The sequence below is a fragment of the Astatotilapia calliptera genome, chromosome 4 (assembly GCF_900246225.1).
Source record: "Astatotilapia calliptera chromosome 4, fAstCal1.2, whole genome shotgun sequence".
In the NCBI taxonomy this organism is placed as follows: domain Eukaryota; kingdom Metazoa; phylum Chordata; class Actinopteri; order Cichliformes; family Cichlidae; genus Astatotilapia; species Astatotilapia calliptera.
In genome coordinates, this window is record NC_039305.1 from 5,718,028 (window position 1) to 5,745,103 (window position 27,076).

General features: G+C 40.1%; 1 protein-coding gene and 3 non-coding genes across 5 annotated transcripts; 1 reads left to right on the plus strand and 3 right to left on the minus strand.

Moving 5' to 3' along the window:
* Positions 1-618: 618 nt before the first annotated feature.
* kcnh6a (potassium voltage-gated channel, subfamily H (eag-related), member 6a) lies at positions 619-26,967 on the minus strand. Of its 2 annotated transcripts, none has more exons than XM_026164205.1 (17): positions 26,838-26,967; positions 26,442-26,553; positions 23,059-23,289; positions 21,310-21,459; positions 20,924-21,027; positions 19,798-20,107; positions 17,867-18,069; positions 9,114-9,542; positions 7,774-8,191; positions 7,118-7,317; positions 6,066-6,318; positions 5,205-5,398; positions 4,169-4,268; positions 3,794-4,081; positions 3,409-3,589; positions 2,671-2,878; positions 619-2,162 (listed from the first exon to the last, which is right to left on the minus strand). In XM_026164205.1, the coding sequence occupies exons 1-17, from the start codon at positions 26,961-26,963 to the stop codon at positions 1,875-1,877; spliced, it is 3,795 nt and encodes a 1,264-aa protein (XP_026019990.1). In that variant the 5' UTR covers positions 26,964-26,967; the 3' UTR covers positions 619-1,874. The 2 variants fall into 2 exon arrangements, with proteins under 2 accessions (XP_026019990.1, XP_026019989.1); XM_026164204.1 differs by having other exon boundaries at positions 3,409-3,592.
* On the plus strand, positions 3,292-3,363 carry trnac-gca (transfer RNA cysteine (anticodon GCA)). The gene has a single exon. It is a non-coding gene; the product is annotated as a tRNA-Cys (tRNA).
* On the minus strand, positions 6,639-6,710 carry trnac-gca (transfer RNA cysteine (anticodon GCA)). Its single transcript has one exon. It is a non-coding gene; the product is annotated as a tRNA-Cys (tRNA).
* trnac-gca (transfer RNA cysteine (anticodon GCA)) lies at positions 21,495-21,566 on the minus strand. Its single transcript has one exon. It is a non-coding gene; the product is annotated as a tRNA-Cys (tRNA).
* Positions 26,968-27,076: the final 109 nt, after the last annotated feature.

Here is a 27,076-nt window from a genome sequence, read left to right on the forward strand (position 1 = left end):
GAACTGAGCTTTTTCATCAGTTTTCATGTGAAGAGTGAACAGTTTCCTTTTCACATGTCGGGTTAAGAGGAAGCCCAGGAGGATACTAAACTGGCTTCATCCTGTTGTGCACTATAAAGTTGTCCCGAGTGTGAGACTATCAACAAGGAGTTCTAGTGTGATGCCCTGAGTTCTTTGGCCACACGCGTCATACTTCCTCATCACCTGCTCCCCTTGGCTTTGCAGGATTGCTGTTTTGACACATTAGAGGACATCCAGCTGCCACTGCAAGTGACACAACAGCAAGGGGACATAAGCGGCCTTCCTTTGAGAGACCTGAAAACATCAGCCTAATTGAAAACGGTGCAGAAGTGCAAAAAAAGTTGACCTTGAATGTGAGGTTGGCCAAATTTACATCAAGATTTTTTGCTTTTATACACGTATTCTTACAACTTGTTGATCGGGCTGAGGTGTACAATATTTAGGAAAACCCGTCCTCCTAAATGACAATATATTATATATTCATTGAAAAGCTTAGCTTTAGTGTGTTCTGTTATTTTGAAGTGTTTGCAATGTTTCATTTGGCATTGCAGTTATTATCCCAGCGCTCGGGTAAGTTACTTGGAAAACAAAAGGAAGTAACTTTGCAGTGTGTCTTTAATCTAAAAAAGACAAATAACAGGAATCTGTGCTTGAAGAAGCCTTTCACAGAATTATAAATGCTTAATAGGTCATTACATTCACCCCGTGGCTGAAACTGAGAGATCATCTCGGCGCACATTTAGACGTCGTCTCTGCGCCTGTATGCGATTGACAGTTACCATCCACTTCAATTGCCACTAAGCTGATTTCCCTTTACATGCATCCAGGGTGCGGTTTGTCCACTGCGAGTCAAAATAACTGAGAGAACAAGTCCTTCATTGTTGGCACTTTCAGATAAACACATCAGGAGCGTTACGACACCGTGTGACCACGCTGCTTTGAGAAATAGTCGACACACGTCTGAGGTGAGCGGATAAACAAACACAGAAACGGGAGCAATCAAAGCATTCGTGACCAAAAACAAAACTGTAAGAGCTATATTTAAATGTACATGAAACTTTGGCGTTTTTTGTTTTGTTCTGTGCTGCTTCATTGTGTATATTCTAATATTTTCTCATGACACGCTTGACACGTTTTCATTCACATCAAAATGCTGCAACAGGAAATATGAGATGAAAACGACGCTTTCTCCTACGTCTGCCATAAATCGTCATCCTTCACGGTGTGTGAGACAGTTATTGTACGACTTTTTGATATTTTTAAACATACACAACAACGACAAAACACTGAACCTAAACCACTCACAGTTGTTACATTTACTAAGTGCATGGTCCTGAATGTACCTATAAATATTTGCAATATGAAAATAATTTCATTTCCAAATAGCTGATTATAGTTTTCTATGTTCAAATCTAAATGTGCAATTCTTACACAAAGTGACTGCAGATAATTCTTCAAACGTGAAACCTCTTAATTCTTTCTTGTCATTTCACTTCTCTTCAAGGACGCCTCCATGTAGGAGCGGTTGGTGTAGCTTTGAGATCCAGTGACTGCTTGGCATGTCCTGTAGATGTCAGTGCACCATCCTGCTCTTTACTGCACAGGACTTTGGGAGTGATGGGATGCTGGAGCACAAAACTACAGCAGCCTTGAGGGCATTGTTCGGTCTGTGCTTGAGAAACTCGAGACACTGTGTACCCTCTGTGATGTGAAAGGCAAGGCATCCCACGCTCCACAGCAGCATCTGAACAGGAGAGGAGGTTTAAATGGGAAGGAAGTACCGATGTGGGGAAAATATGGCTGTACTGTCCAAAGTACCAGGCTGTAGGGTGTGAGGGTCAGTGATAGCTCTTCTAGCTGCCCGGCAGGACAGGATCAGACACATGCCTCTGGATCTCCTGCATTTCTGTGGAGATCTCCAGGTGCTCCGGGAGAGAGGGGAAGCGCTGGATGCCGCACAGAAGTCCCGAAGGCTCTTGGTCTCCAGAGCAGAAGATCTGAGGAGGAGTGAGGTCGACAGAGGGTAGATGTGGTCGGTCTGCCTCTGGTGACATGGACATGGTGTCATCTGATGCCACAGTTAGATGGATCCCGCTGGACAGGGAATCCTTGGATTTGTGCTTGCAGTCAGAGTCTGGACTCTGGAAAGACAGAGAAGTATTAGTTCATACAAGATTAGATGTATGTAGTGTATAATTTAATTATATTAAATAAACGGCCTGACTGATGTTCTGCGGGACACAAAGGTCAGAATCTTTTTTAGAGTCTAATTTTAAAAAATAGTTTAATATTATGGATGTTTTGGGCTCAAAAAAAGTGCTCTGAATCCAAAAGCAAGGAAGAAGGATCCTGCATTAACTGATCTCTTGCTACAGATAATGCAAGACATAAATGATGATTGGGGCGAAAAGGCAGTCTGTTATCTTGAAACCTGGAGATAACAATCATCGTTCGACTTGTAGATTTATCAGATATCTCTGTTATTCTTTTTCCTTTCAGGATTATGGATGTCTTAAGTTCTTGTTTTCTTTTTCAACTCTGATGAACTGAATTGAATTGCTTAAATAGTTTTTCTGGCAAAAGTGTCAAAAAAAGTAATGACTATAGAGGAGCAATCTTATTGCACATAGCATATGATAAGTAAAGCACCTGGAGTAATGAGGCAGTGCTGTCGATCTGTGGTGGCTGCTTTGGAGGGACGGTGTGGATTGTGGGTGTGCCCGTGCTGTACAGTGTGGTGGGATGAGGTGGGTGAGGGCTGGGGGACACAGCGCTGTAGGCCGGAGGCACCAGAGCCATCTGTCTCTGAAGGAGCTGCAGGATCACATTAATGTCTGCAGTCATACGGGTCTCCAGTCTGGACAAGACAAGAAGATAAAGATATATGGCTTCAAGACTCTTTCACACATTTTTTCTTTGATTTCTATGATTTGATCCTGGTCAGAACACTTCTATAAAGCATTATGAGTGTTAACACACTTTTCTCTATCTGTCGCTATAGAATCATCACGATCATTCACGTGGAAGCAGGCAGGCAGTTAAAAGAAAACATACATGATGGACATTTTCAGTCTCACCCCTGACCCTTTCTTATCTCTGTTTATTTTGTTCTTACTCCTCCTTTTCTCTCACACACATGCAAAATAGCCCCATGTAGTAAGCACTCAGCTGGAAACTGATATGCAAACACAGAAAGGGTGGAGCTAAAATGCAAACACTGCCTTGGGACAACAGTGACAAATGCATCCACCTCCCAGGAGCCGCTGCACCGGGGGTATAGCTCAGTGGTAGAGCATTTGACTGCAGATCAAGAGGTCCCCGGTTCAAATCCGGGTGCCCCCTTTTTGTTTATTTCTTTAATTCTAAAACAACATAAGTCTAGCTTACCGGTTTAATTGTGACTGAAGCAGCTCCAATCGAGACTCTAGCTCACTGGGCCGATCTTCAGCACAGGGTGAAGGGTGAAAACTCGCCCTTACTGAGGATGGCCGCCTCTGGCTGTCTGAAAACTGACTTGCTCTGCGGTCTGGCCAGTAGCTATACAGGCCTGGCATGTTGATAGGGGTTGCTGCTGTGCAAAAGTAAAAGAACAATCATTTCTTGAAAAAATGTTTGTTAAAATATGCGAATGTATTACTCCACAGTTATTTTTTATTTATCTATCAGTGCTGCATTCAAACCAAAAAAAGCAAATTAAAATGGAATAAAAAATTTACATTTGTGGAGTTTTTGTGTTCTCTGTGCCTCCAAAAGTGTTTTAAGTGGATTTTACCTGAGTATGGAGGTCCTCCAAGGTCTACAGGCGGGCCGAGTCCAGCTGAAGGTCCACTGTGAGGCAGAAGGTTGACTACTGCGGATGGATAGTCTCTGGTATCACCCGCATGGGGGTACAACTCCCCTTTGCTGTGTCCTATGGGCTTCATTTCCTCATCACTAGACTGTGAACATATACTAGCACTGCTGCAGAGGTCTTCCCAATGAGATCCTGCCATTGTTCCCCGGTGGTGGTTTGACATCGAACGTGACTGATCTGGGTAAGAGTCTTCACGATCCATCCCGTCTGTCCACACAGAGTCACAGCTCAGATAGGAATAAGACAATAAGTTGATACAGGAGCATTTGGCGTTAGACCGCGTCCCTTACTCACCTGGCCTGTTTCTCCGACGCAGTGAGCTTCTCCGATGCCTCGTCAGACGATAGCCACATTCAGAGTCCCTGCCTGGGGTTGTCTGGTTTATTCTATCTACCTGATACAGATCAGCTTCAGTAATTCAAAATTACAAACCACATCTCCTGCTTAAAAGAAACATACAGCACCTTTTCCATCAGTATATTTAGAAATCTAGGTGAGATCTTTATGATTTTACCACTTAAGATTACCTCTGATACTGGTAACCACTTGTAGCGCTGTGGCACAATGCTTACTGAGTGTGTTGTTCAAATGCCCCAGTTTCAATACTGCCTCTAAACCCTCCTGCACACTTTGCCTATATTTACATGTTTGTCTGGAGGGCCCTCACATTAAGTGCTTTTCCAAACCGTTTAGTTTTAAGTTGAAACGGCACCACACTCAGAAACCAGGAAGGCTCCAGTTAGCCACTGTGATTATTTCAGGACTGACAGAGTAATATATGAAAAGAAATGTCTTTAATGGACATTTTATACATGTTTGATCACAATTTCATTGTACACATGCAATGACAATAAAGGGCAATTCTATTCTATTTATTGTACTGTTATAAATATTAGTTATAAATAACAAGAAATAACAACGTCATGAAGTCATATGGGAGCATTTTGGAAAATGTAATAGATTCATTTACTTTGAAATGATAGACATGGTTCTAGTTTATCTTCTTGACAGCACTAGAGATCAGCAAACTGGAAGTTCCTGTTTCCAAAAGAGAAAGGCAGGTATTTCTGCCCTAACCCTTAAAAGAAATTAAAAGAAAAGCGTGACCCCACACAAAGTTACACTCATCACAGAGAGGAAAGGCATAGGGGACCGATTAAAACCGGGGCAGAAAATGCAGTTTTAGCATGTTTATGATGTCATGATGACAACATCTCAGTTGATTTGCTACGTTTTTACTAACAGAATAGATCTTGAGACATAAATCTATGACTCTAAACTCTAATCACAAGCAGGATGCTGTGTAACAACGCCCCCTGGTGGCACTCACGTCTCTCAAGTTGAAGGTGATCTCCAAATTGTTCCAGAACATGTTGGAAAAATCAGGATACATGTCTAGCACTTCCAGAAGGTCGTCCCTCAGGATCTTGTGAAGATCACAGTATGTCAAAGCCCTGACATCAGCGCTGGATTTCCCTGACCTCTCGTACAGATTGATGGGTTCACCAAAGATGTCATTCTTTCCTACATACATCACAGCAAAAGTAGTGGAAAATTCAATTAGGCAAGCCCATCCTTGTATAAGCAATAACAGGGTAATGTCAGTTCTTTTATTTATTTATTTTCTTGTTTAATGTTTAATGCATTATTAAAAAAGAATGCACCACAGTGACCTGATCCACAGCAGTACAGCCACAAAGATGTGACCTGTGCAGCCTGGATAAGCCAGTGCTGGCTCTATTGATGATCAATCGCTGTGGAATGAAAGTGGAGCTGTGCCCAAACACCTCTGGCCACACAACACACACACACACACACACACACACACACACACACACACACACACACACACACACACACACACACACACACACACACACACACACACACACACACACACAAGTGTGTGCTGATGTGAACTAAGGGCCAATGTCAGTTCTGGCTGTGACTTTGAACAAGTAAGTGGAAAACAAACAGGACTGCAAAATAAAACAGCTAAAAAACATTTCATAATCAGATAAATATAAACAAATTAAACTGGTTTTGCCCAAAAATAGGTGAATTTTTTTGTTTAACCTTGAAAATTGTATTCTGGTCATAATTATTTTAACTAAATGGAAAATGAAATGATTTTTCTTAAAGTGTTAACAAGTAATAATAAAAAGCTCTTTATTAGCAACTTGCAGCTCACCCAGTATGGCCACCACCACATCGTCCCTGAGGATCTCTATAGAACCCCTGGAAATGAAGTATAGGGCAGTGAGAATATCCCCACTGTGGACTAGGGTGTCACCCGGCGGAGCGTGGGTGGTCTTAAATCGCATGGCCAGAGCCCGCAGGCAGCCTTTGTTAGCACCTCGAAAAGCTTTGCAGTTCTGCAACAAGCTGCGGTTCAAATGAAGGCAGATATCAGCTTGCAGACACTCAGGGAAACCCTTTAAAACCTGCAGGAAGAAACAAATGGGACACAGGAAATCTAACTTTGTCTTCATATTATGTTTCTTTTTTAAGCTTCTGTAACATAAAAAAAGAAGTAACGTGAAAGCACATGAAAAAGGTCTGGAGGGGAGCAGAGTATCAGATTGATGCATGCAGGATGAGAGCTACAATTGATAAGCTATTCCCTCATTGAATTGGCAGGCACTGATTCTGCCCTTGCGCTCTGGTTAGCAGGGATGTCCCAACCAGCAACATGACGCACATCACATCTGAAAAGTGGGTCTCTCTATGAGACACCGGAAACAATGAATGTCTGTAAATGAAGAGGGGGCACCCAGAGTTGAACTGGGGACCTCTTGATCTGCAGTCAAATGCTCTACCACTGAGCTATACCCCCATGAACACAAAGATGCCCCTAAAAGTCTCTGAAAACGTTTGAAATAAAATGTGTTATAAAGGTTTTATTTTAATATTACGAAAACTTTTTTTTCTGGGAGCAAGTGCATCAAACAAAGCCTGGATTAGTACTTATTACTACTTTTAAGAACTACATGACATTAAAAGATCACCACACAAAAACTGGGCCATTGCAGCAGCATAGAATACGGCAAGCAGCCAGTGTAGGTCAAACACTGGACATGCAGAAAAACTGGTTTGAGAACTTGAGGACAGCAAGTGTTTCTATAAATTGTAACACATTATTTGTACTTCAGTTAGGTGCTTTGAACGTGCACATTGACGTTTGCACTTTGAAAGCATGCTCATAAGGGGAAGGCAGCAGTCAAAGTTTTTTCATTTCCTTACAGCATTCATGTCGATGCCGTTTGTGTAGGACCAGGCATGTTGGAAGTACTCCTCCAGCCTTTGTCTCAGACCTCCTGGGATCTGATGGAAACGTATGAACTCCTTGACCCGCAGCATCTGGGTGTGGTAGCGGGCCGTGCCTGAGTAAAGTCTCTGAATGATGGCTGATACGTTTCCGAATATACTGGCATACATCAAAGCTGCATGGAACAGAAGGCAGAAACAATTTACTCCTGGGGTTGTGATAAATTTGATTATATTTCTCCTGTCTATCTCTGTACCATCAAAAAATAGGTTAGCAAAGGCTGTATGTATGCTCAGGATGTACTGGATTTATGTAAACAGTACAAGTTGTTCTCATAAAAACAGGTAAAATCTTGGAGGACTTATTTTACCAGCTAACAAACAGTGACTGACCTAATATTTTGACATGATTCTCCTTGAACTTGCTGATTTGTTTGACATTATCTTTGTAATTTTCCTCATATTAAAATGAGGAAATATCACCTAAGTGACTGAATATATGCAAGAAGAATTGAATTACTCCAGAGTTTCTAAGATGAGCTTCAGAGTTAGAGCAAAATATTCTGGATTCTACTTCAATGATTCGAAGTCTGAAGTGTTGCATGTTTCTGATCCTTTTCCTTTCTACTCACAGCCGATTAGCATGACACAGATGGAGAAGATCTTCTCTGGGTTGGTGTTGGGTGAGACGTTGCCAAAGCCCACACTAGTCAGGCTGCTGAAGGTGAAGTACAAGGCTGTAACATACTTGTCTTTGATTGAAGGGCCAGAGGCTGGGTCACTGTCATTATAGTATTTCCCAATCTGGTCGGCCAGATTGTCCAGCCAACCAATCTTCATGCCACCGATGCGGGCAGAGCCATGACGCTCCACATTACCGATGGCGTACCAGATACAGGCCAGCCAGTGAGCAATGAGGGCAAAGGTGCACATAAGGAGGAAAAGAACAGCAGCTCCATATTCTGAGTAACGATCCAACTTCCTGGCCACTCGCACCAGCCTCAGAAGTCTGGCCGTCTTCAGTAGTCCAATAAGAGTGGTTGTTTGAGGCTGTTGAAGACAGAGAAGATTTAATGTTAGTGCTATTAGCAGACTGGACATTTACCATGTGTAACTCAGCGGGTTTTCCATCTTCTTAAAACGCATATAAACACTTCTAATTTGTCCATAATGCTTCCAGCTATCCTGCAATAATTACTCCATCATAGTATTATAAAAATATCAATTTTACATAAACTGGTAAAAGGAAAAGGACATCACAGATAAAAGTTTCTCCAAACCAAATATAGCTACATTTGTAGCACAAAAAGCACAGGCGCGTTAGTTGGTTCACTTAGTAAGAGTTAAAAGGCCAAGAGCTGCCACTCATAACAGCAGTGCCATGGCGCTGGGGGGGTTGTTCATGCATTTTGAGTTTAGTATACTTGTTTATTTAGTTGAGTTTTGATTGGTATTTGTTTTTTGATAATGCCAGGGTTTGGAGGCTACTTCTGATGGCAGTTTCTGTTAAGGCTGAGAGTTTGCTATTTAAACATAAGTCTTGTATTTTGGTTTATTTTCCTAGCTTTCCTTCATATTTCTCTGTGCCAGGCTGCTGTGTGTGTCAGTGTTGTGCCTCTTATTTTTTACATGCTTTGTTTTGCTTCTTGTATATCATTATCTTGGATATGCCTCACTTTCCTGCTGTTTCCATTTCCCCTGATTGCCCTCTGTGATTGCTGCTCCCTTACAGCGTTTGTCAGCGTGTCTACTTATCCACCCTAGTCTGTTCCCGAGTTACCTGTTTTATGTCCTAGTTGGTTGTATTTTGGGACTTTCTGTATTTGACTTTAATAAAAAAGTTGTGTTTTGAGTAATTTTCCAGTTTTACTGCAAAACTGTAAAAATCTGTTACACATAAAGGCTATAAAAGGAGACTTTTCATTTAATCTTTTGTCTGAAACACAAAGTGATATTCCGATAGCTTTCTCACCTCCTCAGACCCAGAGCGAAATATGAGCAGGTCAAAGGGGATGGCAGCAACTATATCGATCAGGAACCAGCCCTTGAAGTAGTGCTGCGCGATGCGTCCCGGGTGGCTGACCACCTCGTCGTTATGGTTCACATAGGTGGTTCTGAAGTTGATGAGGATGTCCACGATGAACATGACGTCCACCACAAGGTCCACCACATTGAGTGGGTTGCAGGTGTAGCCGCAGATTCTTCTCTGTGTTTCTTCTTCCGCTTCATTGAGAAGGAAGGCAGCAGAATATGGCGTGAAGATGGCCGTGTAGATGACCAGCAGCAGGATGACCCAGTCCCATACTGCTTTGAAGGGGCTGTAGTGAAGGATGGTCCATTTGTGGATGCGCGGGGCCTGGAGCTTGTACTCTGGCAGCACGTCAGCTCCGAGGGATAACACCTGATAAGAGGCCAATGGGATACAGAGGAGGTTATTAATAATGGAGGAAAGATCAAGGCCCATAGCCAGAAAGTATAATATAAATACTATATAGAGTACTTTATGAAGCATACAATTAAAACAGGAAAAAGGGGGAGGCGTGTACATTAGCTAATGTCTGAGACGAGAGTAAAGGAAGTAAGTGCACAGTTCTCACAAAGCAAACAACTATCCTTATTCAAAAACAATAACTTAATTCTGACATAAAAATGTGAAATGTTTTTGGTCTGTAAGTCAGCATCTTAAGTTATCATTTAAACAGCTTTCACTGCGGTTTAATTATTAGAATTTAACAATTTTCAGGTTTTATCCATAAAGCAATATTTAATAAGAAATTTCAATTTTCTTAGTTAAAATGAAAATGATGTTCTTTACAAAACAGCCAAAACTAATTTCAGTCATTTTTTAAAAATTCCAACATACTGATAGTGCCTTAAAAGAATTAAAGAGAGAGTTAAAAGAGTGTATGTTAAAACAGTCTGGTAGCTGTTGCTGACCAAGTAAGACGAAGGTTGGGGAAACTGAAAAACAAGCAGAATTTATTGCAGGAAACATGGTGCACGACAGCCCAAGAGCCCAAGAATAACTGTAGTTTTCATAATTACTGTTAGTGCCATCTCAAGTATTTACAATACAAGCTGCAAAAATCCATAAGGTGTAGCAGTACTGTGATAAATAGATAGACACTGGGATACTTTTACATTAACCACACCCCACTGCACCCTTAAAGTAAAGCCCAGCATGTCCTTTGATAGTGCCATGCCACCTCAGATGATGAACTTCATCATGAACACGGCTTTAATTTATAATAAATGGTGCATTGCTCAAAATATTCTAAACCTAATATTCTAAAACAGCAAGAGGTTAAAAAACAACTCTGGACTCTTCTTTCAGGGTGGCAGAAAAGAGCAAAACACAAATCCACTCATATGTCGAGTACCATTTACATGCAGACCAACACAAATCAGAAAATTACCAGTGACTGAATCAGTGATGAGTAAGATCCACTGACCGGTACAACAATAAGAGCTTCCATGTCCAGGTTCTCATCCTGGCGTCCACAGCAGCAGAGGAGGCTTCTCCAAACTCTCTGCAGCCCCACCTGCCTTCTTCCCCATCTCCCTTCCTTCATCACTTTCTTCCAGATAAGTATGTTTGCTGATGACTGCCATGAACACACATCCCAGCTCCTGCCTTCTTCTATCCTCTCTTCAAATGCACTTAACCGAGCCAAATCACTGTCCTTTTTAGAGAGTCCACTGCAGCCTCACCTGCCTCCGCTGCACCACGTGATTGCCACGTGACCCTTTCTGCCAGCGATCTGATCAATTTCAGACTGGAATAAGTGCTGGCATCGACTGGGCTTCATGCAGAGGAGTGATTTTAGGTAATTTCTGTTAATGGAAAGGTCAGCTCTATTTGGCCAAACTGGCTTTGCAGAAATCAAAGTGCTTTATTCTTTTAATGCACTATAACTGACATTCACATCTACATGAACCACAGAGTTCTAAACTGCTGTACATGCTGTTGGGTTTCCATGTCCTTCTTGTCCTTACAAACCCTTTGGCGGTTAGACCGTCATTTACATTTCAGTTTGCATAATTATGTTGATAGTCATCATGACAAAAGAAGCTGAACTTGTATGGCAAGCACACAGATCAGTGAGAAATTAAAAGGGAAAAGCTTTTGGTGTGCTATAGCTCAAGTCCTGAAGCCCACTGCAGGGAATGAACCATATTCACCAAAACAGCTTCTTATCTGGTGTTTTGATGAAGAGAATGTGGTGTAACCCTGTGGCCAAAGATCTCCCATATGTATCCAGCTGATAGATGGATACATATGGGACTGTGAAGGCCATGACATATGATGTGCATCTTATTTATATTTAACTATTAAGTGATCCCTCCCCTCCTACTGATGGAGATGACACTGTAAAGCTTGAAAAGATCTCTCTCTTTTCTCTTAATTCGAGCTAGAAATGTTTCACCACAGGATAAATCTGATGACTCAGAAGAACATTGCATTGATTGATACATGAGCTATCCATCCAAGGGGAGAAGTGCACCCAGAAAAATGTCCCAACAACAAAACAGAGCCCTTGGATCTCCACAAGTCGAGAGTTTTTCCTTTAATTTGTCACATATTGGTACAAGAAACCAGTAAACCCATCTTCCCTTGCAAAATGTAATATATATTTAGACTTTTTTGTTCGTTGAGGGAAAAAAAGTCTCCTCAAAAATGCATTTCCCTTCCACTTTCCCAGCTTGAATGAAAGCAGTGTCCATAAATAGTCAAAGTAAACTTTTTCTCAAGACAGAGTACTATATATAAAAAAAGATGGTCATTGGGAATAACCAAGGTTTCGATAATATTTCCAGTAAAGGGATGTTGGCTGCTTCACTTGCTTCATAATTTGGGTTTACGACCAACAAGACAGCGTTCAGTTTGGAAAACAGACGTAAATGGAAGAAAGTGCACAGAATTTATTGAATTCTCCATCTAGGACAACAAACTGTGACAACCTTTTGTGTGTAAGCAACTAACCACAGGAGCTGAACAGATGTGAAGAGACAACACAGTAATGAGAATGTAAACACATGAGCAAAGGTTCACTCATCCAAGAAATGTTACGTTATTGATGTCCACCACAGCTCTGTTTAATGATAATGATGACCAGACAACGACAGGCACCTCTAATTTGCACGCTACAACTCTCTGTTGCTACTCCGACTTTAAAGTCATCATGGGAAGAGATCAAGCTGATACATTTCAAGCTGTACTAGATTTAAAAGTCAGCAGAGCTGTAATCAGAGAACACGATTTAAAAAATATATATCATATAATAGTAATAATCCAGCATATATATATATATAAATATATGAAGAGAGAGAAAAAGTGAGAGACATGCATATAGATATAAATATATATATGAAAGTGCTTCTTCTAAGGTATTCAGAGCAGAAATATAAAATATTCATAATAATATGACAACTGTGGATAAAGCAACAATGCAAAGCACAAAACATTTTAAATATTTTAGTTCAAAGTTTAAATAGTATCTATAAAAAATAAGTAAAGATAAAATTAAGCCTTTAGGATGTGAATATCACATTAATAGAATGCAGACATGAAAGTAGCATTTATTTTCAGCTTAAAAACCCCTCAGTAAATTTGAAAGTGCTCTAACTCTGCACAGTTCTCGTGTAATCTCTGTGAAGTTACGTCACTTTGACATGTCATCAGCTTAACTTGAGTCAAGTGATCATTTCTAACTCGTGGAGAAATATTCAGTGAGCTGGAAGTTTGAGGTGGAAGACGACTAAAGATGGGGTGAGGAAGAACAGGGAAAGGAACACTGGCAGCTAACAAACAGGAATGTGGAGCTGAAAAAGAAATGGAGTTTTGAGGGTAACTGCAGAGAGCATGAAAGACCCAGTAAGGCTGTACTCACAGGCTGAAGTTTCTGCTTGACGCTCATGCTGAAACACACACCACAGGGTAAAAAGCAGGACAAGACTACGACTAAGAGAAAGAGAGAGGGAGACGGGAACTCTGTCCGTCAGTCTGTGTCTCCCTCCCTTCTGCTCCTCTCGCTCTTCCTCCCTGATTGTAGCCCTGCCCTCATCATGGGATCCTCTTTCAAGCACATAAAAAGTGATGGATGATGGTACCTGCCTCCTGTGTGATGCTCAACAAGTAGTAATTATTGGAGAAAAAAAATCAAAGGTGGTTGTGTTTGGCCTGACAATAAAAAGCTAAACAGCTAAATAAATTTTAAGCTCTTGACTGAAGTAAAATTTCCCTTTAGCTCTATACAATCTTTATAGGAGGTGAGATTTATTGTCAGTTGCTGCGGAAATAATTATAAAAGCATTTGCGTGAATTGTTTGTGAATGCAAATACATTGTGCGTGTTTGCTGTTTTGGTTTTGTTTAGTATTTTTGCATATGCAAATTATTATCTGAATTAATGTAGTGTATGTGAGGTGTTGTCATTTTGTGAATAACCTTCCAATCACTTTTATTATATTTTCAAAAAATAAAGGTTTACGGTAACATTGCCCTGTCTTTTCTCCCCTCTGAATTAATGTAATTCTTTTTAAAAAATATTTTTTGCAAAGTCTTGTAAATGAACTAATAAATTCCATCAAAAAACTCAAATAACCTCATATTCAACCCTGATATTTGGAAAATATATTTACACATTTTTAACTGCCTAGTCTCTAAGACGCCTTGTGAGGATGTTGTTTTTTAGAAGCATGCGTTATTTGGGTGTGACTGCTTCAGAGTTCAATCAGATCTCAAACGAGCATGTTATCAACCTGTACACACACATTCATGGAGACAAATACTAAAAAAAATAGCTGTGCAAACCTGCAAAAAACAGAGCCACACTCAGTTAAAGCTGCAACTATCTCCAAGTTGCCCTGTTGCAAGATCAGTCAACGCCAGGGGGCGCCACATACACACCGACACACAGTACTAGTTACAGTGTGCTGAGGCTCTTGTACAGTTATCTGTCTTTAACAAGCCACAGTCTATAATCAATCGCAGTGTGCTTTGTGTTATGCAGACAAATCAATATGAACAAAGATCAATGACAACCATCATGCCTCTTTTTTTAACTTGCCAATCGAAATTCAATTATAAGGGCAGCATAAAGAAAACATTCTATGCATAATGAAACTGGGGCCACAGAGAAAGGCAACATGTGCTTTACTATTTATTACAGTACCTGTAGAAAACTCACAGTCAGTAAAAGACCACTGCTACAGTTCACATGGCAGCAGCCGTGATTACTGTGACGTTAGCCTGACCTTCTTGTCTCTGAACTCAACATTATGATACTCAAGCAAGTTGGTTTAACCGGACAAAAACTCACAGCGGTAACAACACGCAGTTGTGATTTAGTGTCTGACAGAGGCACAGAGACCAAGCCCACTGCCCTCCACTTCCATTAGTTCCAGGGGCCAAGGTCACTGGCAACGTCAAGCCACGAGTGCCGCTCAATAGTCTCGCTCCCTTTCATAAATCCAGCTAACCAGCAGGACTCCTCTCCACACTCACAGGCAGCTGTGAGCCCTACATACATCCAGGCATTCTTCATGTACTGACATTACATAAAGAAAACACAGCAATATGACTACACAGAAATTTGGAAATAACTTCCATTTGCATGTGCAATTAATGAAACCTTTTTTTTTTTTCATTTTTGAATGTTGAAGAAAAAGTTTATATTTCTATAAGACACAGACATATTTTCTTTATTTGGATGCTTGACCTTTGTGTTTATAGAATTTAACCCTAAAAGGATTGAACAGTCATGTAGTTAGGAGAGATTTTACTGTTATGGTTCATATGTATTTAAGTTGTGTACATGAGTGGTGACCAGGAAGGGAAACACCTGAAACCTCAGGTGCACAAACTCTGACAATTTTCAACAAAGTAGGTTAAAATGTTTTGTGCATTGTTATATATTTGAAAAAGAAATATGTTTTCACATTCATAGAATATCAAAAAACAAAACAGGAATAGATTTAATTAATTGTAAATAAAGCAGCAGCAATGGATGGATGGATGGAAATGCTTTGAGTTTATTTAATGTTGTATAATCTTCATCAAAGCACTTTATCAATCTAAAAACAACTAAACATCTAAGACGGTGTGTGGTCTGCCAGCAAGTGGCATACCAAAGAGATGTATTAATCTTTATTTTTATTTTTACCTTCTACCTTCCAACAAAAACAAAACAAGACTAAAACAAACCTCCCTGACAAGCAGACAAACTCTGTCTGTGTGGTTAAACAGAGGAACGCTTACTTTCTAACCAATCTTGTTCATGACGTCAGCTAAGCCAAGATAACAGATGAAGTGTTCAGCCAGGCTTTTCGAGAGGTCTTCTGTTTGTGCAGTCACTTTTTCCAGGACCACAGAAGCTACGTTGCTTGCATATAGAGTCAGAGCTGGCTGTCAATACCACAATCACTCCCAGTGCAAAGAAGCAGTATCTCACCACCACCACAGCAACAACATTCAGTCACAATGCAGTCACATGAGGTCACAGCACTGTGCAAATGCACAACTAACATCTCCTAAAAGGTGGTATCCGTACTGAAATGTTTATTAAACTTTCTAAGTAATTTAATAAACTTCACAAAGATTAACCGAGTCATGGTCGCTTAAATGCCCAGAGGCAGATTCAATTGGGGTGAACTGCAACCAAATGTAATCAAATCACTTACTGTGAGTTACTGTGTGTAGTTTTATAGCCTGGATTATATATATATTTGGGGAGGAACTAATAGATGAATCATTAACCCAGATTTTAAAAAAAAATAATACTGTATATTAAATCAGCTGACGCTCTAAATTTTAAAGACTTTAATGAATCAGATAATTAAAATCTTGTAAAATGTTACAAGTCATGAACCATGTAAATAGCTTACAAAACACCTCATAGTGAACCCATAGCTCCTATATCTGATATCCTGCTAAAATAACAAACCAGCCACTCCAAAAAAAAAAAAAAAGATAAATGGGACACAAACAAAAACCCTTCTTTGGTCAGTTTGGCTGAAAAGAGGCTCAACTGACCATCCTGAAAGCCTCTCAGATAAACCGGTTAATGTGATGCACTTAGGGAGCCCAGCATTGCCTTATTTTCTGCTTTATACCTGAGCAAACAGGCCTTTGCATTGTTACAGTCATAAAGAAAAGCTTTATCATTTTTTCTTATGTTCAATGTAACATTCGTAGATCCATTTATACTTACTAATGGCAGCAACCTGCTGTGCAGCGTGTCTAGTGCGGCATGAGACCTTCATCAAATCTATTAAAAATATTTAATAATTATAGTAATTTTAATAATTTAATTATTACTACTAGAAAACATGACATACTGCTGTACAAATAATAATGCATTTAAAAAATATTTTGGCATCTATAAACTGCTTTTCTTAATCATTGTTCATGTTACTTACTAACATATGACGTCACCACAGTGAATTTTAAAACTATCAAATGTAATTCAAGTGCAAAGCTATAAAGCATCAAGTGAGGTTTTTGAATCAGCTTCAAATATTATGTCTGCTGCATTTGTTTACATGGGCTCAGGCCTGACCTCACCATGAAACTGCCTGTGAGCCAGCAGTTCATTTAATTTTAAGCTTCTGAAATTGGGGGACTGTGTATAAAAATGACTGCTAATAATAAATAATTTATCCTGTACTTTTGTAAAAAACCCTTGAATCAAAGCTGAAACTGTGCACTTCAATCACATGTACTCATCGTTTGATTTTAAATCACTTGTCGTGTATAGCGGCAAAACTGCAAAAAAAGAAATTATCGACCTAACTGTATTTTACTGGAAATAACGGTTTCCCTTCTTGGTTATTTTAAGGTATTTTCCATTGTGGTCCTTCTTTCACTCTTGTGAGGCAGTTTGCCAAAATATACACAGAGACACCGTGGTGTGATGACAGGTGGCTGATGAATGTGTTTTGCTGCTGGTGCCATAGATGTCACACCTCAGGTGAGATTATTCGTTCACGCTTTCACCCTGTGAGTTCGGATGTCTCGCGTCTTCAGTCACCCTGAAGCATGTACCATTTATAGACACCTTTGACTGAACTATCTGACAGAAATATGATGTTAATGATCACATTTCTTTTTTTCCAGTTAGAAACATTATAAATTTCTCTTTCAGGAAGAGCCAAAAACAGCTAGAAATACACCTGAAAATATTAATTACTCAGTTATTTATTGCTGTTCCTTGTATTAGCTTAAAACAATTTAAAAAAATGCAGTAGTTTAACACAACATGTTCCAAGCAGAAGATGATACAAAAACCAATTCTACCAGCTGAAGTCTGTGTCACTGATTCCTTTTCTAGGACATAAGTATTGTAATTGTGAACATTTTCTTCCTTTTAGTGTTTCCTACCACTGATTGCTGTTCAGCGGCTGCAGACATATCTGCTGTTGTGTATTAACCAAACAAAGGGAAGAAAGGAACGCTGGTCCCTTGTTATTACAGTCATTTAACAATTTGGCCAATCTCACAGGTGAGAAGCAAGTAATTTCTGGCAATTTTGCCTCTTAAAGATCAGACAGCAATTTGGTTGATGTAGCCAATTACTGAATAAGAAAATATATATGCAGCCAGCAATGTGAAATGGAAAATTTAAGACCCTGGTGATGACATAAAATGAGTGAAGATGAGTAAAGTGCAAAGAAAACAGGCATTTATTCTCCCTTTTTTCTCTTGAGATGGTAAAGAGCAGCTTACCTGTGTGACCTGAGTGACCTTCTCTGTGACGTTCTGCGTTCGGTCTTTAATCTTGCTGGGTGCAATGATTTCAATCTCAGTTGGGGAAGGCGGTCTCATTCGGTCAGAGCCGAACGTGAGGGTAACCTGTGGGATGCGGCCTATGGTTCGATGTCTCATAAGGTCTGAGTCTGAAGTGGAGTTCAGAGTATTGGGCTTGAGATCTACAACACAAAACAACAGCATCAGCAGTCAAGTAAAAAAAAAAAATCTGTGGAAGAGTAGATTGAATAGAAAACGGGAAGAGTATGATTGGAACCTATACAAAAGAAAACGTTTCCTCATGAAGTATTTCCCCTGAGAGCGGAGGTTAATAGATGTGCAGTGATGAGCAATTTTAACACAAACCCAATCACTGACAGAAGAATTGATTATTGTGTCTCTACTGGAATTTTTATTAGGCAGCTGCACAGAGGGATGCTCTCTGTGTTATAAATATCAGAGCAACAATCTGACATCAACAACCTGACAAGTGCCGAACTGGTGAGAAATCTGTTGAAAGCTGTTACAGCTCAGCTGAAAAAAATCAGTTTTGATTCTGATTAGTTTGCATTTATGTGTTTTAGGATATGCCAAGGACATTTTAAGCTACTAAACATTTAATTCAACTGCATTTAACTTGATAATACTAATGATTTGATGTGTCACCTCACTTTCTAATCTGATATAAACTTCCTTTTCTTTTTTCAGCTACTCCCTTTAGGGGTTGCTACAGCTGATCATCTGCCTCCATGTCCTCTTTAATGGCATCCATGAATCATTTCTGTTGTCTTACTCCTTTCCTCCTGCCTCGTAACTCCATATACAACATCCTTTGTCCAATACACAGCCCACCTCCTCCTCCTCCCCTAACCATTCTTTGCACATATTCAGATCATCTCAGTCTTGCCTCTTTAATTAGGTTTTCCAAAAACACTCACCCTGAGATGTGCTTCTGCTGTACCCATTTCTAATCCTGTCCTTTCTGCTCACTCCCAATGAAATTCTTAATATCTTCAGCTCTGCCACCTCCAGCTTCACCTTCTGTCTTTTGTTAGTGTCACCATCTTCAAACCACACATCACAGCATTTCTCACTACCATCTTGTGAACCTTGCTAGCATCCTCTGTCACAAATCACCTTTGACTTTTTTCTCCACCTGCTCCACCCTGCCTGCTCTCTCTTCTTCTACTCTCTTGTCCACTGTCTGCTGCTTTGGATTTTTGACCCCAGGTATTTAAACTCATTTGCTCCTTGCATCTTCACTGATACATCTGTCTTCCTCTTATTTACGCACATGTATTCTGTCTTGCTTCTCCCGCCATTAATTTTTCTACAGATCACAATGTCATCTGTGAACATCCTGCCTGACCTCATCTGTCAACATGTTTGCCACCACTGCAAGCTTGTTTCAAGTCTGAGATCCTACTGTATCCTAAAATAACAAATAATAGACACGACTTGTTAGAGATCCCTTTAATACCAGCAAACCTTCCAGCAGATCTCACAGTGAAAATGTTTGTTTGTATGCAAACCAAAGTGGCAATAATAACAAAGGCAAATTTATGTCTCAAAGCAGGTTTTTTTTAACAGAATAAAAGGCTAATGAAGAAAAAAATTTGAACTGCATTCTGTGTCATTTTCTGAGTTAGTCAGAGAAACCAGCTGTGAAAAGTGCTTTGTGTGATTTAATTTATTAGGATGCTGCTTTATATTCCTGTCAGAAGGTTAACCTGAAAAAAAGTTAAACACACATTAAATTCCACTAACATCATAAAAAAATATGCATTGTAAAGACTTCATAGTTTCTTTGAGACACAAATACAGCAACGATAACCTGATGATACTCTTACTAATTCTATATTTTATTCACAGCTTTAGTTTCCCTCTGAGATGCCCCATCAGACACTCACTGCTGTTAGTCCGGGGGTCTCCAGGCCGACTGTTCCATTCTGCCCTCATGCCATCGATGTCATCCAGTGACGAGGCACGTCGGAGGCTCCGAACACTGTCCCTCGAGCAACTTCGAGGTAATGTCCCTCGGGGAAAGGCATGCATGGGGTCCAGTCGATCTGTCAGAAGGGAGCGTCGTTTGGTGGAGGGCTGAGCTGCCGGCGATGGGGGATCCATGTCCTGTTCTATCAGAGCCTCCGTCTCAGACTGCATACAGCTTTCCTTAGATGGGATCCGAAACTCTTTCAGAGGGACTTCCTCGCTGTTTGGCTGTCAAGGAAGGGCAATAAGGCACAAGCTACTTTGAATATTACGTAAATGAAGGCCATGCGTCTCTTTATAGTTCAAACAAATAATTACACACCATATCTGCTGGTTTTTGGCTTGAAATGCTTTTTTTCTCTTCTAAATGTTTTCTTAAAAACGTTGTAATATTTCACACTTCACAAATGCTGTTCTGAAACAGAGAGGAATGTCACCTCCCCGCCAGCACGTAAATGTAAAACAGTCCCAACATGTCAATTTATCTGATTCAGTACAGTTCCAGTGTCAGGTAAGGATACTGGCAGGAAATACTTTCATACAAGGTGCCATTCATCAAAAGAGAGAACTCTAAACACAAGTAAAGGAAAATTCTAAGAAGAGAAAGATAAACAGACCAGTTGCTTTTCCCCCTTATTCTTCCATTTGGTGTCTTTTTGGGCTGAGAAACAAGAACTTCTGCTTCAAAAACATCTCTCTGCTATTTAAGGTGGTTCGTATTTAACTATTTGAACTGCATATAAAACTAAAATTGTATATATAGCACTTGAAAGGCAAATCAAAGACTTTGTTGTTACTATAGTGTGTAGAACATTTTGATTAGTGCTCTTCATGCATGATTGAAGAACAGTAGAAGCATTGCAGGCATAATATGTCAGTAAGTTTTAAAATTGTATCATTGCAAATGTCATGCCTAGGAGTCACAGTATGACGTATTATCTTTGTACAGATTTTTTTCCACTGCCAGATGTGTTTATGTATTCCAGCAAAATGCAAAGCATGCATTCATGCAAATGGACTGCACTGCATGCATGTGTTATTCACCTGCAGGTAGTCTACTACCACTCCTTCAAACTGATCTTTTGAGAGTGAAGGTCGTCGCATGGATCGCAGCACCGGCAGCCTCATCTTCAGCCTGCGATTCTGGCCTAAAGAGAAAACTTTATCTTCAGCTCACTTGTTATCGAAGTTCAAAATGTATTCAATTCAACTTTTCTGCTTTAAAATATCCAACTTTTCTGCTAAGGTAAGACAGTAGTACACATTCTGACCAATATGATGAGAAAATCAAGACTAATTACACACATTAATTTCTAATTTATATTTACAGTTGCAGAATTCACAGGAAAAGAGAAAGACAGAAAAATGTTTAGCTTCTATAAATTTGAAACACAAACAAAACATGCAGTATGCAGTGTGAAAGGCTTTACAATAGGCCCATCCTTGGGTGATTCTCTGTCTGAGAGCAGTCTTCTTGTGGGAGGGATCGATGAGCTCCTGGAAGTCAAGGATGAACATGATCACAAGGCCTTCTTCATTTTTTACTGGAACGATTCCCACAAGGCAGGGTCTGCAGGTCCCTATTGACACAAAAGATAAGAAACAGCAGCTATACAGGGGGCACCCGGACTTGAACCAGGGACCTCTTGATCTGCAGTCAAATGCTCTACCACTGAGCTACACCCCCTGTTGGTAACCTAGAAGTTACTTCTAAAATGTGATCAGCTGAAGGCTGGCCTAGTTTAACGAGGTTATGTTTCTAAGGGAGGTCACACAGGAGAAAGCAATATGAGCAAAGGAGAAAGAAAGAAAGGAATCGTTTCAAAAACTGTGGAAGCTAAAAAAAAAAGGCTAAATGAGCAATACTTCTGTCAGGTCTGACTTCACTTCACAATCAGTGAGCTCCAAAAATAGAAACAGGAGAGAGGGCAGAACGGACAAACACACACACACACACAGTGCATGCATTCACTTCCATTCATACATTCACCCTGAAAGACCTTGAACAGAGATTTTGTTTGGAGGTTAAGAAAAAAAATCGACCTGTGAGCGCTGTAGTCTTGTTCTGAATCACATTGCAATCACATGTTCAGATTTTTTTCCCCGGTCTGTTCAGCCTGGGAGCACAGTGGGAAGCAGGGGAACAAAACAAATGGATGCTTAGTGGATTTGATCTGGCACACAATCCCATTCCCATGACAACAGCACTCTAAACTCCGCTCCTCATGCCCAAATGGCAAAAGTTATAACAGACATGTACTATGAATGTCCTTGTATAAATGTAGACAGTAAATGTATGGTTTATAGTCGGTAACTGTCATTGTCTAACTCATGCTCACTCATGTGTGTCTACCTCAGTTCCTTTGTGCCAGAAAAAGATGATAAAGAAAAAGAGATGATGGAGGTTAAACACAGACCTCGGCAGAGGACAGTGTTTCACTGGCATCCCAAATAACTTGGAATAAACAGGAAATTAAACTTTAAAAATAAAAGTAAACGATGTGCAGAGAATCATGCATAGGACTGATGAGAATACAGGCAAGTATGAATTAAGGCTACACCAAAAGAAGCAGGTTTGAAGAAGTGATTAAGACGCTGAGTCTGCCTGCCTAAATATAAGCCTAAATATAAAAGCATAATCTGGCCATGGTGACGGATTCGCAAGATCAATGGGAGTCCAGCAAAAGATAGCAGCTAAACTCGGATACCTGCCAAACATAGTGGTCTGAGATGAATAAAGAATCTCCTGAACTACACAAACTTAAAGGGAGACGATCTTTTACTATCTACTTGTTTTGATTGCAAAAATTATTCACATGAAAATCATCTTTGTGCATCAGATCCAGACATTTATCATGATGAATTATCAAAATGAAAGGACTAGTCTTGGAAAGCAGGAAGGATGTTTTAAAACAGATCCAATCGAATGGCTGGTGGACTGAGGTAACATTCTGGATTAAGATCTCTGTAACAAGGTTTCTTGTCAGAAGATAAATGATAAACTAGTTGAACATATGGAGGATTATTTGGACTGTTCTGATAACAATCAAGCTGTCAGCAGGCCAAATCTTGTGACAGCCAGAAGACTCTTTTCATGAGGTTTCGAGCTATAAATGGGCTTACTCCAGTCATTTTTCCTCCAGCTCCGTTGTCTTGTTTTTGTTTTTCGCGTGTCTTACCTTCCTTAGAGTAGTACAGGATCTCCACTTTGCGCTCCTCAGACCCAAGCAGGGCCTGTCCCAGCTGGGCCAGGGAACTCTTCATTGTGCCAGGACCCACCAAGAACTGGCAGGTACAGGGCTGCTGCATGATCTCTGCTCTGGTAAAACCAAACATCTGGCAGAAGCCTTCATTGCAGTAGATGATGCCACAGTTCTTCATCTGGGCATTGGCAATAATAAACTTGCGATCTGAAGGGAGGAACACAGTGTCAGTTGACAATTTATAAAGGCAAGATATCCATGTGGCAGTACAACGACCGCCCATTAAAGCTGGGTTAGAAGCAACACTGATAAAGCCAATTTCTTGCTTATAAATATTAATAAACTTTCTGCTCATTAAAGGAGAAATAATATACTGCATAGAGGTTCATAAATTAAGCTTAGCCATGACTATCTCACCAACTAAATTAGCCTTATACTTCGCAGAGGGTAATGACGCCTGATTCCAGTGATTGCACTTATGCCTGTCACTGAAAGATTGAAAGAGATAGTTTGTTAATGCTGACAATTAAACTGTTTACACTGTTTAAGATTTAATTTGATTTAAAGATGCTGAAGTACAGACTGTTGTGGATACGCATTGACTTCACGGCCCACAAAGTCTGTTCTTCCTCCTCTAGGCATGACAATCAGCTGAAGTGGAACTAATGAAGTCTACTTTTCCATGGTGCTAATGTTATTAGCGTCACAATTCCTCCCAAGGGATTGAAAAGGAGCAGGTGGGCACTTCAGCATAAGGGTATTTGGAGTATAGCACATGGCGCCAGGTAACTTATGGGAATCTACAGGTTTTGGAGCCTGTGTATCTGACATTTTTTAATTACATCATTACATTGGTATCAGCCACTTGCCTATGAATATATTTTATTTGTTTAGCAAGGCTACCTAAACAGTAAAAATATTACATTTCCAGATTTACATTGTTTATCAAAGAGTTTTCATATCTTAAAAGTACAATCACTGTACAGTTGATATTTTTGCCACCAGCTTTGATTTGTATTAAAAATGTTGCCAGTCTGTCTTTTAAGAAGGTCAGTACTTGTGAATGTAACACCTAGCCTACATTTGAAATAGTTTTGTTCATGAAAACACAATATTAAGATCATTTTACATTGAAATTTCATAATAAGATAAACATGTGACAGTGCGACAAAATAATAAAATAAAATAATGCCATTAAAGTTGAGATCAAATCTCTAACTGCATGGTAGCTGCTGGACTTCTCATCAGCTAATGACACTCACTGGGGTGTTGACCACCACCATCAGTGATCTTTCATCATGGGGGAAACACTGTGGCTGTACAGTGTCAGTTACAACAATAATGGTTCTTCCTGGTCAGTCAGAGCTTTGATTCTGAGTCTCTCAGAGTCACCCTGCTTTCAGAAACATCCCTAACAGTAACTCCAAGCTCATATGTCCTTCAGTGCCTAGTACCGATGAAATGAATGATACTGTTCGTGGCAACAGAAACACCCACTGTCCCAAAAATGCTGCATGACAGGGAATTGGGGCAGTTTTGTTCGAAGGCTGCTAATGGAGGAGTTGAACGATCTGAATGAAAAGTACATACATAACCTCTGTCGCCTCTCATTGGCCTTTTTATTACACGCTGGTGAAACTGGGTTAAACAGCTGTTTCCTGCCCACACAGATGAGAGCAGGGGACTCTTCTCTTGGCCCCTCTTTTTGATATAAACGGGTGAGCTCTTAGAGTGGAAAAGCACATTCTGTCCAAAGTCATTATCTGGGGCTCAAAGCAAAAACACTGATCGTCACACCGTTGCTAAGCAGCACCACTGTGGCACGTGCACGATAAGGTGAGTGCACGTGTATGTAGACTGCGCGTGCACACACATACACCTTTTTGGGATACAGTAGAGGCATTACATAATACGGGTTTCTTAGGGGATATTGGGAGATTCAAGCATTACTGGTCCTAGAGCTGATCATACTAAAACAGACTGAGAGTTGTCAGCAATCAACTATTTCTCCATCTATGGTCAGTATCTAATCAGGATGGCAGGGTTATTTTCAGTCCTGTGTCAACACGCTGCTAGTGGTGAGGAAATGTACTGATTATGGCACATGAGATATAATGTGGCATGGTGTCTGTCAGTGTTTTTGTTTTTAAACTAAAGTAGCATTAACAAAGATTTACAGGCTCATGTAATAAGTGTTAAGTACAGAAAATGGATGAAGGTAAAACTGCATACAAATAATGGTCAGGTCAAAAGAAGACAGCAACATATGTGTTCTATCAGAGGCCTTTGTGGTTTCAGGGAAAGGGATTTTTTCCTCTCCAATAAGTGAGAGGTGGTCTCTTCTTCCAGCCATTGGAACATGTGAGCTAATGGAACACAATGTAAGTCATAAGGTGAGCTCTCACAAACAAGCTCACATGCAGGTGCAACAACCCCGCAAACATAAAAGCAGCAGCTGGGTTCTGTCAGCATTACTGATACAGATAAGATAAGATGTGTTAATTTATTATAATATAAAAAGCCTGTCCTTCTACCATCTGTTCAATAGAATAGAATAGAATAGAATTCAACTTTATTGTCATTGCACATGCACAGGTACAGGGCAACAAAATGCAGTTTGCATCCATCCAGAAGTGCTTTAGTGATATAGATATATTACAATATATATTAGCAATGGTATAGATATGTAAGTATATTACAGAAATGGGTCTATTATGGTATGTTATAATATACACGGTATGAAGTATGTTGTGAATATTCTATAACTATAAGTATGTACAGGCTGTAGTGAGTACAGGCTATGTACAGGCTATGAACAGGATATAAATATGAAAAACTATACAGAATATGAAATAAATAACTTTACAGAAATCTGAGATATACAGCTATACAGAAATGGGAACTATGCAAGTTGTAAACAGTTGTTCAAGCAATGAGACTGACCGACAAACAAACAAACACAGACGTGTGAAAAATAAAGTAAACAAAACTATACCAACAAGATTTAACTGGATACACTAACAGCTCTGAAATAAATACAAGCTACCACTCCTACTGATGAACTAGCTGTCAGAAACACTTTTCCCATAGACAAAGAGCACACTTATCCCTTTTAAAATAGAGAATGTACGGTAATTAATTCAGCGTAAATTAGAGTTCGCCCGTCTCTGCCATCTCTTTCGGATTTATTTAAAGCATTTGCGAGCTAAACCATCGCAGCAAAAACCAGTCCAAATGTTTAAAATGGGAAAACTAAATATGTATTTTGTAAAACGTTTGGAATCTAAATATCACACCCTTTGTTCGGACCTCAACAGCAGCACAGACGCATAACTGAAACTAATTTCATGTGCACTTACTTTGCTCGTCGAATTTCCTGATGATAGTATCCAAGTAAGTGTTCTGGAGCGCAACATGACCGCGTCTCACGGGCATTTTGATGCTGAGAGAAAACACTTCCGACACATGAACCTGAGATAAGTAAAAAAGCAAAGAGATTTGAACTGACGCCAGTGAACAAAAGGGTCCACTTCCACTTGGAGGGCGAGAGTAAGCGGCAGATTTTGGCTTCCCTCGGAGCCTGCCTCTGATGGTGAGGGGTGAAGCGCCAGAGAATGATGGAGAGGAGGGCTGGTTGCCAGGGCAATAGCAGTTGCAGGATGTTGCACGCTGATAACGTGGGGGTAAAAAGTAGACTAGGATACAACAAAAGCTGTATGAAACCGATTCGAAAGTCTTTTCCTTAGTGAGGTTACCTGTTGTGGGACAAGTTGTGAACAAAAGCTGCAGAGCGCAGAATCCGTTCGTTGCTTTATAATCGCTGCATTCTCCCTCAAGTTTTGGACAATGCGCGATAAGGATGGCAGTGAAGAAGCTCCCATTAGCCCGATCCCAATCCACTCCCCTTGCACCACCCCCTGTCGCCCATCAGCAGCGTGAAGGCAGAAGACAGCGGAAGCATCAGTTATGTATATCGTTAGCTTCATAGCATAAT

What these genes read in the sequence shown, in the direction of transcription:
- kcnh6a (XM_026164204.1), bottom strand. Translation starts at nt 26,963, where the DNA reads ATGGGAGCTTCTTCACTGCCATCCTTATCGCGCATTGTCCAAAACTTG. An exon ending in CAGGAAATTCGACGAGCAAA is followed by an intron (nt 23,290 to 26,441) that starts GTAAGTGCACAT and finishes TCCTCCCTTCAG; the next exon opens with ATCGCAAGTTTATTATTGCC. An exon ending in CCTGTACTACTCTAAGGAAG is followed by an intron (nt 21,460 to 23,058) that starts GTAAGACACGCG and finishes TTGTGTCAATAG; the next exon opens with GGACCTGCAGACCCTGCCTT.